This window comes from Oryx dammah, unplaced genomic scaffold (assembly GCF_014754425.2).
Source record: "Oryx dammah isolate SB20612 unplaced genomic scaffold, SCBI_Odam_1.1 HiC_scaffold_1, whole genome shotgun sequence".
NCBI classification, from domain to species: Eukaryota; Metazoa; Chordata; class Mammalia; order Artiodactyla; family Bovidae; genus Oryx; species Oryx dammah.
Window position 1 is genome coordinate 67,565,171 of NW_024070185.1, and position 16,877 is coordinate 67,582,047.

A 16,877-nucleotide genomic window follows, 5' to 3' on the forward strand; every position below is an offset into this window, starting at 1 on the left:
GACCCATCCAGAGAATAGGGAGGAGGAGGGGGAGATGGAGGTGGGACTCGTGGCAAGCCCATCAAACTCATATTCCCCCAAATTTCATGGGCAGTAGCAAGAGTGAGAGCAGAAACTGGCTGATAGAGACAAAGAATGCAAAGGAGAAATTCCGTTACTAAGGTCCTGCAGCCCTGGGGAAGATGAGACTCCAGGTGACCTGATGGGGCCCTGCAAACTGGCCCAGAGCCACCCACGGGGAATGCCAAGGACACTAGAAACAAACCAAGTCCAGGCAAAACGGGAACCCACTGCCAGTGTGCCCCGCCCACACTGGGCCACCCTGGTGCAGCTCCATCACATGACAGGACAGCCTTCTACCCAATCCTCCTGCTTCCTTGACAGAAAGACTTCACCTTCATACCTCATGGCAGACAGAAGGCATCAATGAGAGAGAGCAAAGCTGAATAGAGTTGCCTGCAACAAAACAGACCATTTTCTAGAACAGAGAGCAGCAAGTCCCCATAAACCCAACGATCAGGACCCTGGGCTCTTCTTGTCAGCCTGTGTGGGGCATCCACTTGATGCCAGGTGCTAGGCACTTGGTTATAAGGGCTACCAATGGGGCAATTTTTCCAGTAGTCATTTATGGATGTGAGAGTTGAATCATAAAGAAGACTGAGCATCGAACTGTGGTGTTGGAGAAGACTCTTGAGAGTCCCTTGGACAGCAAGGAGATGAAACCAGTCAATCCTAAAGGAAATCAACCCTGAATATTCATTCAAAGGACTGATGCAGAAGCTGAAGCTCCAATACTTTGGCTACCTGGTATGAAGAGCTGACTTACTGGAAAAGACTGATGCTGGGAAAGATTGAGGGCAGGAGGAGAAGGAGGGTGACAGAGGATGAGACTGTTGGATGGCATCACTGACTCAATGGACATGAGTCTGAGCAAGCTCCGGGAGATGGTGAAGGACAGGGAGGCCTGGCGAGCTGCAGTCCCTGCGGTCGCAGAGTTGGACACGACTTAGTGACTCAGCAACAACACAAAAGGGGCCATGCAGCTCCTGTCCTCCAGGGAGGCTCGTCTGGTTTGGGGAGCAGAACACATCCTGATGGGGGCCAGAGGGTCTTGAACAGGAGCCCTAAGCAAGGAGAAGGCAGCTTGGCCAGAGCCCAGTCAGGAGGCCACCCAACAGACAGCAGCCAAGGAGGATTCAAAGGCAGAGAGCTGAAGAGAGGGGAGGGAGACACCCTCTACTCAGAGGGACTGACAAGTTCAAGGGCCAGCATCTTGCTCAGCCTGGACCTTGGGCCTACCCCGGGGGTGCACCATGGGCTTCAGAAACAAAGAACCTGGATGAGGGTACAAGGTAGAACAGCCTCCTATGGATTCTCCGCTCTAGGGACCATTGGGTATAAGAGACGGAATTCACACTGGGGATGTGAGAGAGAGAGAGAGCAGGGACAGAAAGAGATACCGTTCTGCAGATCCTGCTGCACTCTCTCCAAGCTCCAGAGAGCACCAGGCTGGCAGGGCCACCCGGAGAGGGGACCACAGCCAGGAGGGGAAACATACAAGAGCCAGTCTCTAGACAGCATCAAGGACCCCAGACAGAGGGCCAGCTCGGGGTCTGCCTGGCTGCCGGCTCCTCTCTGGTACCAAAACCCCCCACATTTCTGTTCAGCTGCCCTCCATGGAGACAAGAGTTCCTCTGTCCCCAGACCCCGCCCCCACTGTGGGAAAGTCCTCTAGGGGAGCAGATACAGAGAAGGTAACAGCACAAGAGAAAACTGTCCGGAAGGCAGAGGCTGGGACAAGTCACTGTCCTCACGGGGCTTCCGCCCTTTGAGGTTTAGGAAGCAGCTCTGAGAGCCCTTCACTCCTGACATCCAATCACTCATGCAGGGTCACAAGCTGGCTGCCATCTCTGAGTCAGTGAAGAGGGTCCCTAAGGCTTCCCCCAGGATCCACTTGTGGAGGAGGAGGAGGACAGTTAAATAACCTCGCCTCTGTCTCCAGGGGTGTCTGGGATGCACAGCTGTTCTCCCCCTCCCTCCCCGGCTCAGCTCCCCATCTCTGCCCTTACTCAGAGACTCCCTTATGTTGCCATGGGTTGCGGTCATTCCCAAGGGCCACCACAGGGCCCCTCCAAGCTGGCAGAGCTGAGGAAGGACAGGCCACCCACACCAGCTGAAGGCAGAGATGCAGCCTTATTCCCTCGGCACTTCCAGCAGTAATGGTAGTCTTTAAAAGACTAAAGCAGAATCAGAGGGACTTCCTTGGCAGTCCAGTGGTTAAGACTCCACACTTCCACTGCAGTGGGTGTGAGTTCAATCCTTGGTAGGGCAACTAAGATCCCACATGCCAAAAAACTTTAAAAACAAAAACAAAAGCACTTCCCTTTCCGTTTCTGAGAGAAGAAATGGGGGTATAGGGATGGTGATGGATGGGTCCCTCTCCTAGGAAGGCCCCCCATGCTGTCCTGCCCAGAGTGACTTAGTCAATAGACCTAAGGGGGTCTACGGGGGACAGGCCTGGAGGATCCCCCAGCCAGACAGCTCCCCCCACCCCAGGATTCAAAACACCTAACATATAGGTAAGGTTCCTCATACACTTGTCTTCCATAGAGATCATCCATTAACCGCCCTGTAATCAAACCAAGGGTAAGATGAGACCCCAGACAGTGAGCCTGCAGCCCCAAGCTGGGGCTGAAAGAAACCAGGCAACGGTTCAGCAAAGCACTGGAGGGAAACAGGGGTAGAAAACGGAGTCAGAGTCACCAGGCATGTAGAGGACTGCAGCAGACATGAGACCCCAGCTTTGAACTTTTCCATGCCCGCGGCGACTCTCTGAGAGGCTTAAGGAGGGTCCACGGCCCCCTGAGTGGGCATCTCCTAGGTTAGCCAGGCCCAAGGGGCTGGGGAGGAAGGCTGGCAATGCCCAGAGGGACCTGGGGACCAGACCAGAACCTGGTCACCTGACAGGTGGCACAGCCCCACCAGCCGAGTTGTCCGTTGCTCTAGCATGAAATTGAGCTGGTGACTGTCTGTGGAGCGGCCCCTGAGCCCCGCCAGCAGCCACTGAAGCATGTTAAGTGTAATTAGGAGCTGCCCAAGGGTGACATGCACACCACAGCCCCAATCAGGAGGGATGGCCTAATGGAGGGGAGCGGGATGTGGAGGGGCCATGCTGGGCAGGCCTGAGGGCACCTGGAGGTCAGGTGTCCATGAGGAAGAGAAGAGGGAGTGGGCTTCCCAACCAGGACAGGCATCAGCAGGGGATGCCCAAGGGGCCTGGATACCTCTGCCGGGCCCCATCCCTGCTCAGGTCTCATCTCAGGACTCTGAAAGCCTGCTGCTCTTTATCTCTGGAGGTACGAGGTTAGTGTTAGTGTTAGTCACTCAGTTGTGACCAACTCTTTGCAACCCTATGGACTACAGCCCACCAGGCTCCTCTGTCTATGGGATTTCCCAGGCAAGAATACTGGAGTGGGTTGCCATTTCTTCCTCCAGGGGATCTTTCCAACCCAGGGATCAAACCTGGGGCTCCTGCACTGCAGGCAGATTCTTTACCACTGAGCCACCAGGGAAGCCCTAGTGAGGTTATATAGACCAACAAAAATTGCATCTATTTGGAAATTCCCTGATGGTCCAGTGGTTAGAACTCTGCACTTCCACTGCAGGAGGCCCAGGTTCAATCCCTAGTCAGGGAATTAAGATCTCACAATGCTCGAGGCATAGCCAAAAAATGTTGTATATATTTAAGGTGCACAATCCAATAAACATAAGTACTGTGAAATATTCACCATGAGTCAATCAACACATCCATCACTTCACACCTCTACCGTTACCTTTTTTTGTTTTTGTTTGATTTCTTTTTTGTGCTGAGCACACCTAAGGTCTACACATCTAAAGTCTTAACAAATTTCAAGTACACAGTACAACATGTCAACTAGAGTCATATGGCTGTAGCCAGCTCTCCAAGACTTATTACTCATCTTGCAAGAATGAAACTTCATAGAGCGTGCCTACTGGTGATCCCACCAGCCCACGCCACTCAGACTGCATCTTCATTGCCCTACACGGCCAGGCTTGTTCTTGCTGCCCCCACAGCCATGCCCACACTGAGCCCCATTGACTGGCCTCCAGACCCCACCCCTCCTTGGGAATTCCAGCCCCAGCTCCTGCCTGAAACATCCCTTATGCCCCACCATCCATGCCCTCGCTATTCCCTCCCTCCTCTGCTTCCCCTGATATTCTGCACCAGATCCTCTTTTAAACTCTTTCTTCTAGGGTGTGAGTGTGTGCACAAGTATATATAAATAAGTGTGTGTGAGAGAGTGGGGGGGGGGCGGGGGGGGTGGTGTTCCGATCAGATCAACATCCTAGGCAAAGAATCTACTATAGCAAATGGTATGATGGCACGAGGGAAGCTCAGCAGAGACAAAGGCTGAGTGGGGAGCCCTGTGATGGGCTCCCCGGTGCCATCCACGTGGTCCCCTCTTGCGGCACTGACCACACCCCATGTCTGGTGTTTGCTGAACTGTCTGACTCTCAACAATAGCACCAAGGACCACAAAACACAGGACTCTGTCAGCCTCACTCACCAATGTCTCCTTACCATCTCACATAAGATCTCGACCAAAATGTGTGCATCACGCGCATTGGATGGACAGATGGATGGATGAACAAATGAACATCATGGGCTGTGGAATCAGAGGTAGGTTTGAGATCTTATCCCACCACTAACCAGCTGTGTGACCCTGAGGGTGTGGCCTAACACCCCTGGGCTAGCTTCCTGTATGTAAAACAAGGATGCCAGCATCTCATTGTGTGAGAATTCAATGAAACAGGTAGAGTCTGCTAGCTAGTCCACAGTACCTGGTCATCAGTAGTTGGCAAGTGAATGTTAACCATCTCCTTTCTCTGGCACCCCTGTGGTATGTAGTACAATCCTGTGTCAGAACAGGTGTCTGATACTTGCAAGGTGATGTCCAGTGAATGAATCATGGAAAATTAACTCCCACCAGCTCTTTCTACCTCTAGGGTCCTGACCCAAAGGGAGGAGGTTGTGTGCCCCATCGCTGGTCCCCTGCCTGTAACCTCCCGCCCTGCCCCTGACATTAGATTCTTCTCTCAGCCCCCCACCTGCCCCAGCTCCACATCCCCAGTGCCCGAGCTGTAACCCCTCACCTGAACAGATGTGCAGGTACTGATGACACTGGTTCCCAGGCTGGTGCTATCACTGAGGTCGTCTGGCAATGAAGGCGTTTTGTCTATCCGAGGGGCCTGTGTGGCCTGGAATGGGGGGTTTTTAGGGGACAGGTTCACATCTGTACCATTGCCAAAGGCCTGGATGGCATTCCCTGTGGGGAAAGAGAGCAGGGAGACACAGAGAAATCAGGGGCCCCTCCGTCACTCTGCCCCTCAGCTGAAGGTATCCCAACAGCTACGTTCCCTGTGATGCCCCGGAGCTGGGGGCAGGGTGGAACTTGTCTGAACTAACTTGGCTGAAGCTCCCTTTCAGATACCTAGCAAAGTCTCATACCTAGAGAAGAAAAGAGCAGAAGGGAAGCTGGAATAGAAGGAGATGTACTGGACAAGGAATGAAGAGGAACAGAGGAGAAGAGGGAGCCGGGAGGGGAGGAGCAGGCCGTGCCCAGGGCAGGAGCTGTCTTCTCGGCAGCATTCAGTGCTGCAGGCCGTGCCCCCACTGCATGCCAGTGGCCCCCAGTGCAGCCCCCCTCCCCAGGTGGCCTCACCCACCCTCACTCAGTCAGTTACACTGATTCACTCAGGACTAACTAATGAGACCTCTTGGACAAAACTGTGTCCCCAGTACCCAACCATGTACACAAGACCTACAGGAAGCTCCACCTCCAAGCCCCAGAGGCACCTCAAGTTCCTCAGGTCACCGCCTGACCAGGCGGCACTCCCTCCACTGCGACACTGCGTCCCCCCACGTTTCCAGTACTGAAGGTCTGCCGTCTCTTCTCCATTAAGTCACCCAAGGCCAAAACCTCAGTCACACAGGACACTTCCCTAACCACCCTCTTGCCAGCCATGAGCTGACCTCTGAGAGGTCGCTCCACCCATCTCTCCTCCCCATCCCACCCCCAACGCTGCTCTGGATCAGTGGGCACCGTCCTCCGCCTGGGGCACCTGCTACATCCTCTAGTGGACTCGGTTTTGGGTCACCTGTGAGAACCATATCCCTACCCTCACCCCCTCCACACGAGAAGCAGAGAGCAAACCTTCCGAAATCAGATCTGACCATGGCACCACCTGCCAACACCCCTTCACCAACCCACATACCACCTCTGCCACCTGCAGGACCCTAAGATCCAAACACCTTCAAGTCTGCCTGCCCCCCTCCATGAGGAGGACTCTCTCCACCTGTCCAGGTAACCCCAGGCACCCTCGTGCTCTGTGGCAAGGCTAAGTGGTCCACAGGTTCCCAAAACCCACCTCTGCCTAGAGCAGACCAGCGGGCCCTTGCTGCCACTTCAGCTGACCAGTGCCCAGCGACACCCACTGTGGGTCAGCTTCCGAGAAGCCTTCAGGGACCCTTACCTCCAAGATGTCTGGGCATCCCCTGTGCTCCAGCAGAACCCTCTGCAGACCTCCACCCTAGCACAGAGCCCCCTGTACTATGATGGCCATGAAGCTCTAATGGTGCCCCCCTTCAGAGGATGAGCTGCTCAGTGACAAGCCCTGTGACTTCCATCTCTAAACTCCCGGTGCCGTCAGAAAGGCAGGATGGACAGATGGACAGAAGGAAGAAAAGAGAAAGGGACAGCGGGAGGAGATCTTCCAGTGGGTGGGTTGTCGAAGGTGTCAGACTAGAAAGACCAGGCAGATGGAGCTTGTGGCTGACTTCTCTCTCTGGCCTTCAGATTAGCAGGACTTTGATGACTTAAGACTCCAATTCTCAGGGGAAATCAATCCGTAAAGGGAGAAGTGACAGAAGCTGAGACCCTCATCGCAGGGCAGTCCCCAAAGGAACCTGGTGAAACCGTCAGGATAACAGACTAGAAACCTTCAGCCTTAATGTGACAAAGGTTGAGGCCTCCAGGGGCCTCTGGACAGCTCCGGGGAGCATCTCCAGGAGTGCAAAACCCATGGTGTGCGTAGTCAACCCCCTACTGGAGAAGCCCCACAGGGACCACCAGCCACTGCAGGGGGAAGGAGGGCAGGAGCCGGCACAGTTCCAAGGCCCTCGGGACAGGAGGGGCGGGAGGGCTCCTGACCGGGCAGATGCGGGCGGACTCACGGAGGCATGGGTTCTCTGTGAAATCCTTCAGAAACTTCTCACACTCTTCCTCCATGTTTCCACTCCCACGACAGCTGCACCAGGGGGACACCACGATGCCCGTGGGGCTGGAGTCCACGTAGTTGGGTGTTATATCGAACCCTGGGCAGAGAGACAGGGAGGCCAAGGAGAGAGGAACAGTAAGGCTTCCCTCCTGACCCCCAGAACCCAGGCACATCATAGAGGAGGCTTGGGACCCGTCCCCCACCCCACCACCTGACCCCTAAACACATATACATCACAGCTCACAATCCAAACCACAAGGGTCGACAGGGGGGTCATGGCATAGAGGGCAGCAGAGGGGATGCTCGGGAACCCCCACCCAGAGCACGGACCCTGGCTTTCTCTTACACCAACAGTCAGGGAGACTAAGGCTCTCTCCCGGGTTTACATCCCAGGGCCAGCATTGACCAGTGGGGTGAACATGTGCAAGTCACTCAGTTTCCCTAAGCCTCAGTTTTCCCATCTGTAAAGTAGAGCCCTAACCCCCACTCAGAAAGCTCTGTTTTGAGATTTACATAAGACAGTCCACGTAAACTGCTCAGTGGAGAGCCTAGAATGTCACACAATGAACATCACCCTTCTTATTTCGGAAGCTTCCTAAGATTCTTGGGGCTCCTCCCCTGTGATAAAACACCAGCTCCCATCACAGCTCTTATCTGAAACCAGGCAGAGGAGGAACTAGACTTCAGTCCCTAACTGGGCCAGGGGCAGCCGGGAGCCACTGAGATCCCGGGCTGGGGTGGCTTACCGATCATGCCAGCGTAGGAGCCCAGACACGCCTGGTAATTGTCGGTGGGGCAGCTGGTGAGCGTCTGATAAGAGGCACGGCAGTTGGCATGGAAGTCCGCCAACCGGGACCTGGGGTCAGGAGAAGACCATGGAGAAAGCAGGTTAACCTGGCTGACTTCCCGTCTCCTCCAGGGCACAGCAGCTCCTTCAGAGCCTCCCAGGGCAGGAGGAAGCCAGCAAGGACAGAGAGGAGGAAGGTGCGGGCAAACAAGTTTTTGGGGTTTCAGGCTAGGAACTCCTTGAGTTCAGGACTTCCTGGAAGTCGAGCATCCAGTTCTGTTGTTGTTCGCTCACTCAGTCGTGTCCAGCTCTTTGTGACTCCATGGACTGCAGCATAATCTGCTCAAACTCATGTCCATGGAGTCAGTGATGCCATCCGACCATCTCATCCTCTGTCGCTCCCTTCTCCTCCTTCCAGTCACTCAGTTTAGGCAAAGCCTCTTCTGAACAGGTCTCTCACTTGGAGGAACACAGAGAGAAGCCGGGCGGGTTTGCTGACAGTGTCTGGGGCTCAGACAGGAAGGCCGGGCTCTGCTTCCTGCTTGGTCACACTCCTGGTGACCTTTCCCAAGTCCTTTAACACATTGTTACTGCCACCCTACAATCCCTGCCCAGGGACTTCCCTGGGGGGTCAGTGGTTAAGAGTCCACCTTGTAATGCAGAGGATGTGGGTTTGACCCCTGGTCCAGGCACTAAGATCTTACAATGCCTTGGAGCAACTATGCCCGCGAGCCACAGGGAGAGAGAGTTCATGCGCCACAACTCAGGATCTGCGTGATGCAACGAAGATCCGAAGCAGACAAAAAAATAAATAAATAACCCCTGCCCAGCCACCTCGCAGGGCTTCCCTGGAGGCTCCGATAGTAAAGAATCTGCCTGTAATGCAGGAGATCCAGGTTTGATTCCTGGGTTAGGAAGATCCCCTGGAGAAGGAAATGGCAGCCCACTCCAGTATTCATGCCTGGAGAATCCCATGGGCAGAGGAGCCTGGTGGGGTCTCTAAGAGTCAGACACGACTGAGCAACTAACACTTTCAGCCACTTCACAGGATCCTTCTAGGGGTCAGTGGGACCAACTCCCAGGGAGGTTAAAAAAAAAAGAGTCCCCCTAGGATGAGACTTCCCTCGGGCATTCCTGACCCTTCTCTTCTACATCAAATCAGAGCAGAGCCACCAGGGCCATCCCTCCACTAGCTCCTCAACCCTGCAAGGCACAATCAGCATTTTCTTCCCCTGGTGACGTAACCTGTCATCATCTGCTCCTTTCTGTCACCACGGATAAAGCTGCTTTGTACCCACCTGTACACAGTTCCGTGTTCCCAGAACGACCATGAGCTGCCGGAAGGCAGCCGCTGTCTGACCCTGTCTGTCCCCAGCCCCTAGCACCTTGTGTGGAGTTCACAGGAGGCCTAGGGCACCCAGTCTAACCTGCACGGGTATTTCTATTCCTTCTTCCTCCTGCCCTAGTGCCCCGGCCTCAGGGCTGCTGCCATCAGCCTGGGCTGGGACCACTGCCTGCCTCCCTACTACTGAGGCTGTAGTGTATGAGAATGCTACAGTAGCCACAGGAAGGACCATCTGCCACCCTGCCCATGCTCTGTCCACACTGCAATGTTTCTCACAAAGCCACCTCAAAGATTCCCCCAATTCAGCTCCCCTGCTCCTTCACTGGAACTCTGTCCACATCAGGAAGGAGAAAGGAGAGAGAAAAATGAGAAGTTGAGAGAGACCAGGAACAGGACAGCCTAAAAGGAACACCCTCAACAGAGGCGTCCACTTAGGTCCTCCCACGGGACAAATCCTGATTTGCCAGGAGGCACCACAGTCCCAGGAAAAGGTGTATAGGAGAAGGAAGAAGCAGCTCTCCAGAGCAATTTGACCCCAAAGAAGCCTCATGTGTCCCTGAACTCCTGCAGCCTGCAGAGACAGCAAGGGGCCAGAGACGGAAGGTGAGTTCCAAGTTGAGAGCCAGGGGGCGGGGTCTCGCTTCAGCTCCGCCCCTAACTCACTGCAAGACCTCAGATGAGTCCTTGCTTCTTGCGGACTCATTTTCCTTATTTATCCAATAAATAGAAACTGTTTTCACAATCGGGGAAGATGACAACGTTCTGGAGATGGATGGTGGTGTGATTGCACAACAATGGGAGTGCACTCAATGCCACTGAGCTGTGCACTCAAATATGGTGAAATTGGCCAATTTTATGTTGTGTATAACTGACCACAATCAAAACGTGACTTAAGCAGAGGTCCATTCCCATCCACTTTTTATGACCGAGTCCTCACAAAAATTCTGACATATGCCAAGCAGTTGTTAGCACCCATCCCCCTTTACAGAGGAGGAAGCTGAGCCTCAGAGGAGCTGAATAACTTGCCCAGGACCCCAGAGCTTCTGAGCAGTGGAGCCAGAACTCCAGCCCACAACTCCAACAACAAGGACAGCCCCTTCTGGCAGGTCCTCCACCCCCATCCCGCTCCTCTACAAAAGTATCTTGTCCTCCACAGGAAAAGAGAAGGAAATTTGCATTGTCTCCACCCTACCTCCTGTCCATAAATCACACCCTCTATCTGCTCACCCAGTCCCCCAAACAGGGAAAAACAGCACTTCCAACCAAGCTCCCAACCACTGCAGAGTAAGACTTGGTCTTGAATGGTCAGATTGGCGTCTATCCTGCTGCGTGAGCCCAGCAAATGAATGAAGGTCAATGAGAGGTGATCTCTGCCCAGCCAAGGAGCCACGTGGCTTCCCTGGTGGCTCAGATGGTAAAGAATTTGCCTACAATGTGAGAGACCTGAGTTTGATCCCTGAGTCAGGAAGATCCCCTGGAGGAAGGCATGGCAACCCACTCTAATATTCTTGCCTGGGGAATCCCCATGGACAGAGAAGCCTTAGGCTACAGTCCATGGGGTCATAACAAGTCAGACACGACTGAGAGACTAACACACACACAAGGAGCCAGATGTTCATCCCTGGTGCCTGTAAACCTGACCTTATTCAGATATAAGCTCTTTGCAGATATAGCAAGATGAGGTCACAGTGGATTAGAGTGAGCCCTCAATCCAATGTCTGGTGTCCTTATAAGCAGAAGAGAAGAGACACAGACACATGGTGAGAATGAATGTGAAGATCCAGGCAGCATTTGGACTGATGCACCTACAAGTCTGGGCTTCCCAGGTGGTGCTAGGGGTAAAGAATCTGGCTGTCAATGCTGGAGATCTGGGTTTGATCCTTGGGTCAGGAAGATCCCCTGGCAGAGGAAAGGACAACCCACTCCAGTATTCTCACCTGGGAAAACCCATGGACAGAGGAGCTTGGAGGGCCATATATAGTCCATAGAGATGCAAAGAGCTGAACACAACTAAGCTACTAAACATCCACACACCCTTGCAAGTCCAGGGACGCCAAGGAGTGCCAGCAACACCAGAAGCTAAGAGAAAGGCATCAAACAGATTCTCCCTTCAAGCTTGCACAGGGAGCATGGTCCTGCCAACACCTGGATTTTGGGCTTCTGGCCTCCAGAACTGTGAAAAATCAGTTCCTGGGTTTTTTCAATTGCATTACAATTGCTTTACAGTGTTGTGTTAGTTTCTGCTGTACAACAACGTGAATCAGTCATATGTGTACATATATCCCCTCCCTCCTGGACCTTCCTCCCACCCACCCCTTTAGGTCATCACAGAGCACCGAGCTAGCTCCCTGTGCTGCACAGCAGCTTCCCACTAGCTGTCTACTTTACACATGGTAGTGTATCTATGCCAATTCTAACTCCCAATTCATCTCACCCTCCCTCTTTCCCCACGTCCACAAGCCCATTCTCTACATCGGCATCTATTCTAACCTATACAAACAGCTTCCCCTGTATCATTTTTTCTAGATTCCACATGCATTTGTTAATACATGATATTTGTTTTTCTGACTTACTTCACCCTGTTTGACAGACCCATATCTTTTCAGTTTCTGTTTTAAGCCACCCAGGCTGTGGCACTCTGTTAAGGCAGCCACAGGACACTAACAGAGCACCTTCAAAGACTTCATTGTTTGCTGTGGCTGAAGGTCTCCTTCTAGAAGGAGCCAAGGGCATGTGGTCAGGCCCCAGCAACAAGGAGCACAGCAGCTGGGCAGCAGGAAGCCACAGCTGAACTCCTGCAGGGCGTGGGGCTGTGAGATTACAAGCAAAGATGCTAGTTACCATCTCCTCCCCACCAAAGAGAAGTTAAAACAGGATCTCTTAACCAAAATACAGAAGTCCATGCTAATGCCATTTGATCACATGGAGAGCCCAACCCCCTCCTACATCTCCTCAAGGGCTCACTGTCAGTCCTGCGCCTGAAGCCCTTTCTGCCCCACCAGCCACATGGACTTCTCCCACCTCTGTACTCCAGCTACGTATCCAGTCTGGACAAGGCAATTTCATACTTAACTGCATGCAGACTTACTGATATGGCCCTGTCTGCTCCCTGCAACTGGAACATACATTCCCAGAGTGGAAGACTCTACTGACTTCTTCATCTATATCCTCCAAATGCCTTTGGGCTAGTGGTAGATAGCTACTCATCTTTTTTCCAAATACGTATTGAGGCCCCGCCATGTGACTGACAGACCAATGATGGGAATGGCACACATGTCAGTGAAATGTCAGAAAGGATATCCCAGCCGACGGGGTCAGGGCTGAGTGCCCACCAGGCCTGGGGCCAGGCCTCCACAGAGGTCAATGCCAGCCCAGTGTCCTGGAGGAGCATGATGCCTGCTGCAGCAGACCTGAGCAACCTCCCCATCCTACACATGGGCCTCACCTCCCTTCTGCAAGGGTGGGTCTCCAACCACTGACATGGGAAAGTTGAGGTGCTTGGCAGCCTCACTTCCATAATGCCCCTCAAAATATCACCAGACCCCAGGCTAGAGACAGCGGGAACATGTGAAAATGAGAAATTGATGCCCACAGTGACAGACAAGGTCATCCAGAGAGAGGGGGTCATCCAGTGAAGGAAGGAAGCCAGGACGCAGAAGGGGAAAGAGTTCCGAGGCTCAGTGCGAAGGGGACGACAGATCCAGCTGCTGGGAGAGGAGGAACAGCTGTCACACAGCCGCGCACAGTCCACTGCTTGCCCGACACATGACCTTGAGCAGGCCTGTCGTATCTCTGGGCTCAGCGTCCCCAGTTATTCAACAGGGTGGGCCGTGCCGGCCCAGCTCCCTCGTCGGGTCTGTTAGAGAGCTGGGCACAGAGAGGAGGCACCGTCCTTACCTTTTTTCTCTTGTCCAGACATCTTGTCCCCAGCACTGTGCCTGCCACTGGCAAACAGGAAATAGCTTTTCCTGTGTTTGATGTAGAAGAAATACCTGTTCGTCTTGTTGTGGTAGGTCCGGGCCCCACACAAGGTGAGTGTATCAAGGAGCGATGACAGCTCCCACCATCTCTCCATCTGGCTCCAGAGTCGCCCTGCTGGACCCAGATGAACAATCGCCTCCCTGCCCCACTTCGCTGTCCACACTGTGCTGAGGACACAGGAGCAGCAGGGGGCCCTTGGCCAGATCCAGGGTGACCAACGAGGAAAGGCCACCTCGCTCCTCCGAGCCTGTGGCCTATTTCCTTCACAGCAGCCCCATGGCTGTCTTCAGAGCACAGGGAGGGTAGAGAGAGGAGCAGAGGGGAACAGTGGAGGGAAAGGCAGTGGCTAGGCCTTCTGTCACTCTATTTCTTCAGCCTTAGCATCCTTGGCAAACCAGAGTGACCATTTAGGAGGACGCCGTGTCCAAGTCTCCAGGAGGCCTTTGATTGTTCAGCTTCCCTCTGTCCCTCAAGACACAGCCAAATCCACATAGCCCACTCCCTTGTCCAAGTGGCCAGCTCCATCCACCAGCATTAGAGACCAGCGGCGTCAATTTCCTCCAAGCCCGTGACACTCTCAGCTCCAACCACAAGTGAATCAGCCCAGTCCCAGTAGGTACAGTCTCCAAGGCAAATGTTATCCTTTCATCACGCGCGGCAAGCCAGCTGGGGATCTTGAACCAGCTGCCACTTGTCCCTACAGATGGTGTGAGTTCCCCAGTCTCTTGGACTCCGTTCTCACTTCCAGGAACAGACTTTTCCTCGACCAGCCCCATTGCTTCCCAGATGTTTGCCTTGAAGAGGCCCCATAGGATAGATGGCATAAGAGAAAGCACGAGAGAAAGAGAAGACAGACAGACAAAGGGAAAAAAACAGAGAGCCAGCAGAAGAACCATCAGTGAACACAAGCCAAGTCCACTCTCAGTGAGATGGAGCAAAGACTGCCAAACGTGCTCAGGGCAGCAGGTGGATCTATCTGAAACACACAGACCTCTGGGTTGGTTTCATCAGCCGCTGTAGCCTGTTCAATCACAGGAAAGCAGCAGGAGAGGCAGAGAGACACTTGACCCCAGATTTCATTAAACAGCCGCCAGATTAAATGTAGGACGTCCAATTAATTTGAATTTCAGATCAACGATAATTTTTTTTAGTATAAGTACATTCCATGCAATATCTGGGATATACTTATACCAGTTTCTTTTTTTTTTTTTTTTCAGTTTCTCCAGCATTCAAGTTTAACTGGGTAGCCTGTATCTTTATTAGATCTGGCAACCCTATCTGATGGGCTGATGTGCTCCTGCAAAGGGAAAAAGAGGCAAAGCTGGAAGTGCCATGGTCAACCCAGACAAGCCAAAACATCCAGACCTGGCCAGAGGGAGAGGGTGGACTTCCTATAGCTCAGTAGTTCTCAAAGTGTAGTCCACAGACCCACAGCACCAAGTGTAAAAGTGGGAGTTTGTTAGAAATGCAAATTTTCCGGATCCCACCCCAGATGTAATAGATATGAAATCCAAAGGCAGGGGCCAGCAATCTGCACTTTACCCAGCCCTCCAGGTGACTCTCATGCAGGAAAAGTTTAGGGATGCAACAAATGGTACAGGCTTCAGAGCTGGGCTTGCATGGACCCTTCAGGCCCACTCCCTGGTCTCAGCTTTAAATATGCACACGTTATCACCCAGTCAATGGAAAAAAGTAATGCTTCAGGCTGTAGCCCAGGAAGGTTCACAGTTAAATGGCTAGAAGTATGCACGTTTGTACACACACAAACACACCTATCCCTATACAGAACAGTCACACTTGGGTACACTTCCCAAATGGTGCTAATGGTAAAGAACTTGCTTGCCAATGCAGGTAACGCAAAAGACATGGGTTCAATCCCTGGGTCAGGAAGATCCCCTGGAGGTGAAAATGGCAACTAAGTCCAGTATTCTTGCCTGGAGAATCCCCACGGACAGAGAAGCCTGGCGGGCTATGGGGTCACAAAAGAGTTGGACATGACTAAGTACACACACACATCTCAGTTCTTTGCTTTGACCTGTCAAGAAAGCACAGGTACCTGTTATGAACGAATCTCTCCCTTAGTCCAGGTTGCAAACACCTTCTCTTGCACAAAGGCTTTCTCCAGTCTGTCTGGCTTAGAATAATACTATGGTAAATTGCACCCCAGAACCCCAAAGCGTTCCAATGCTGGCCAATCCATAGCTTTAGCATCTGAAAGTGAAAGTGTTACTCACTCAGTCATGTCCGACTCTTTGCGACCCCATGGATCATAGCCCGCCAGGCTCCTCTGTCCATGGAATTCTCCAGGCAAGAACACTGGAGTGGATAGCCATTCTCTTCTCCAGGGGATCTTCCTGACCCAGGGATCGAACCTGGGTCTCCTGCATTGCAGGTGGATTCTTAACTTCTAAGCCACCTGAAGATCTTGTTAACTTTGCCAAAGTTCCATTTATCAGGTTAGACCTGTTACATTGCTCCCACAGAAACCAATGGGTTTCTACTAGTTTAGAATCACAGGAGGAGGACAGGAAGCTAATATTTACTGAGGGCCTCCACTCTGTGCCAGTCATGGGTGTCGCATTTGACTTTCTGAACAATCCCACGAAGTAGACATATTTCACAGCAAAGACACAACAACTCCAAGAGGCAGGTCACATGGTCACACACCCTATAGCCAGCACAGCAGGGCCAGGTGCTTACCAATGAGAACGAGGTCTTTCTGCAGCTTTGCAGCCATGACCCACCACTGCTAACGATGCTTCTGGGGGCAGCCACCAGCGCTGCCGCGTGCTAATGAGCAGGGCACTTGAATATTTCATGGAGGGGAAAAAGGATTCCCAAGAAATACAAATTACTCACGATGGGCTTCAGAGCTGATTTAGGGGAACGTAGAGGAAATGGCTTTAATAGACCCAAGTGCTTCTGGAATGGCTTTCCGAGGTTCCCTCCAGCGATGCAGGGCATGGTTAAGCAGGCTCAATGTTACGTGACACCGAGACAGAGAGAAACGGATTTCCCCCATGGGCCTGCTTTCTGACACCTCCGGGATTCACTGTGGACAGCCTGAGCCCCGTTCTTTCCTGCCTTCTCTCGGAGGCTGCTGCCACTTACCTCATGAAATTAAGAATCCACTTGGCTTCCTTCCCTCCTGCTTATTCTTTAAGTATACATGCATATTTACTCTTTCTGCCTAGAATAGCCGCTCCCCTTAGGGAGAGCTATTCCTCCTCTGGCCAGGTAGCTCTTACAGGCTGTCAACCATGGTGCTCCACCTTCTGGGGCTACAGGTGCACAGGTGACCCAGGCTGCCCCTACTACACAGGTCTCTCTTCCTGGCCACACTGGCCATCTAGGATAAGGAAGCAACACAAGCTAGGCCAAGCAGAGCCCTGCCCTGAGGTTTTCCTATAGAGCAAGGAAGAACTTTGTTTCCTTCCTGATGATTAAGGCACCAGGGATGTGAGC

At 52.9% G+C, this 16,877-nt stretch overlaps 1 protein-coding gene and 1 non-coding gene across 2 annotated transcripts in view; one reads left to right on the forward strand and one right to left on the reverse strand.

Annotated features, from left to right (window-relative positions):
• GFRA2 (GDNF family receptor alpha 2) overlaps window positions 1–16,877 on the reverse strand; it is a 103,845-nt gene that overhangs the window by 7,851 nt on the left and 79,117 nt on the right. Inside the window, exons 5-7 of the mRNA XM_040242335.1 lie at window positions 8,046–8,155; window positions 7,256–7,396; window positions 5,176–5,348 (exon numbers count right to left, since the gene is read on the reverse strand). Coding sequence (XP_040098269.1) covers window positions 5,176–5,348; window positions 7,256–7,396; window positions 8,046–8,155 — 424 coding nt within the window. The remainder of the gene's footprint in view (window positions 1–5,175; window positions 5,349–7,255; window positions 7,397–8,045; window positions 8,156–16,877) is intronic.
• On the forward strand, window positions 3,623–3,695 carry TRNAG-UCC. Its single transcript has one exon. It is a non-coding gene; the product is annotated as a tRNA-Gly (tRNA).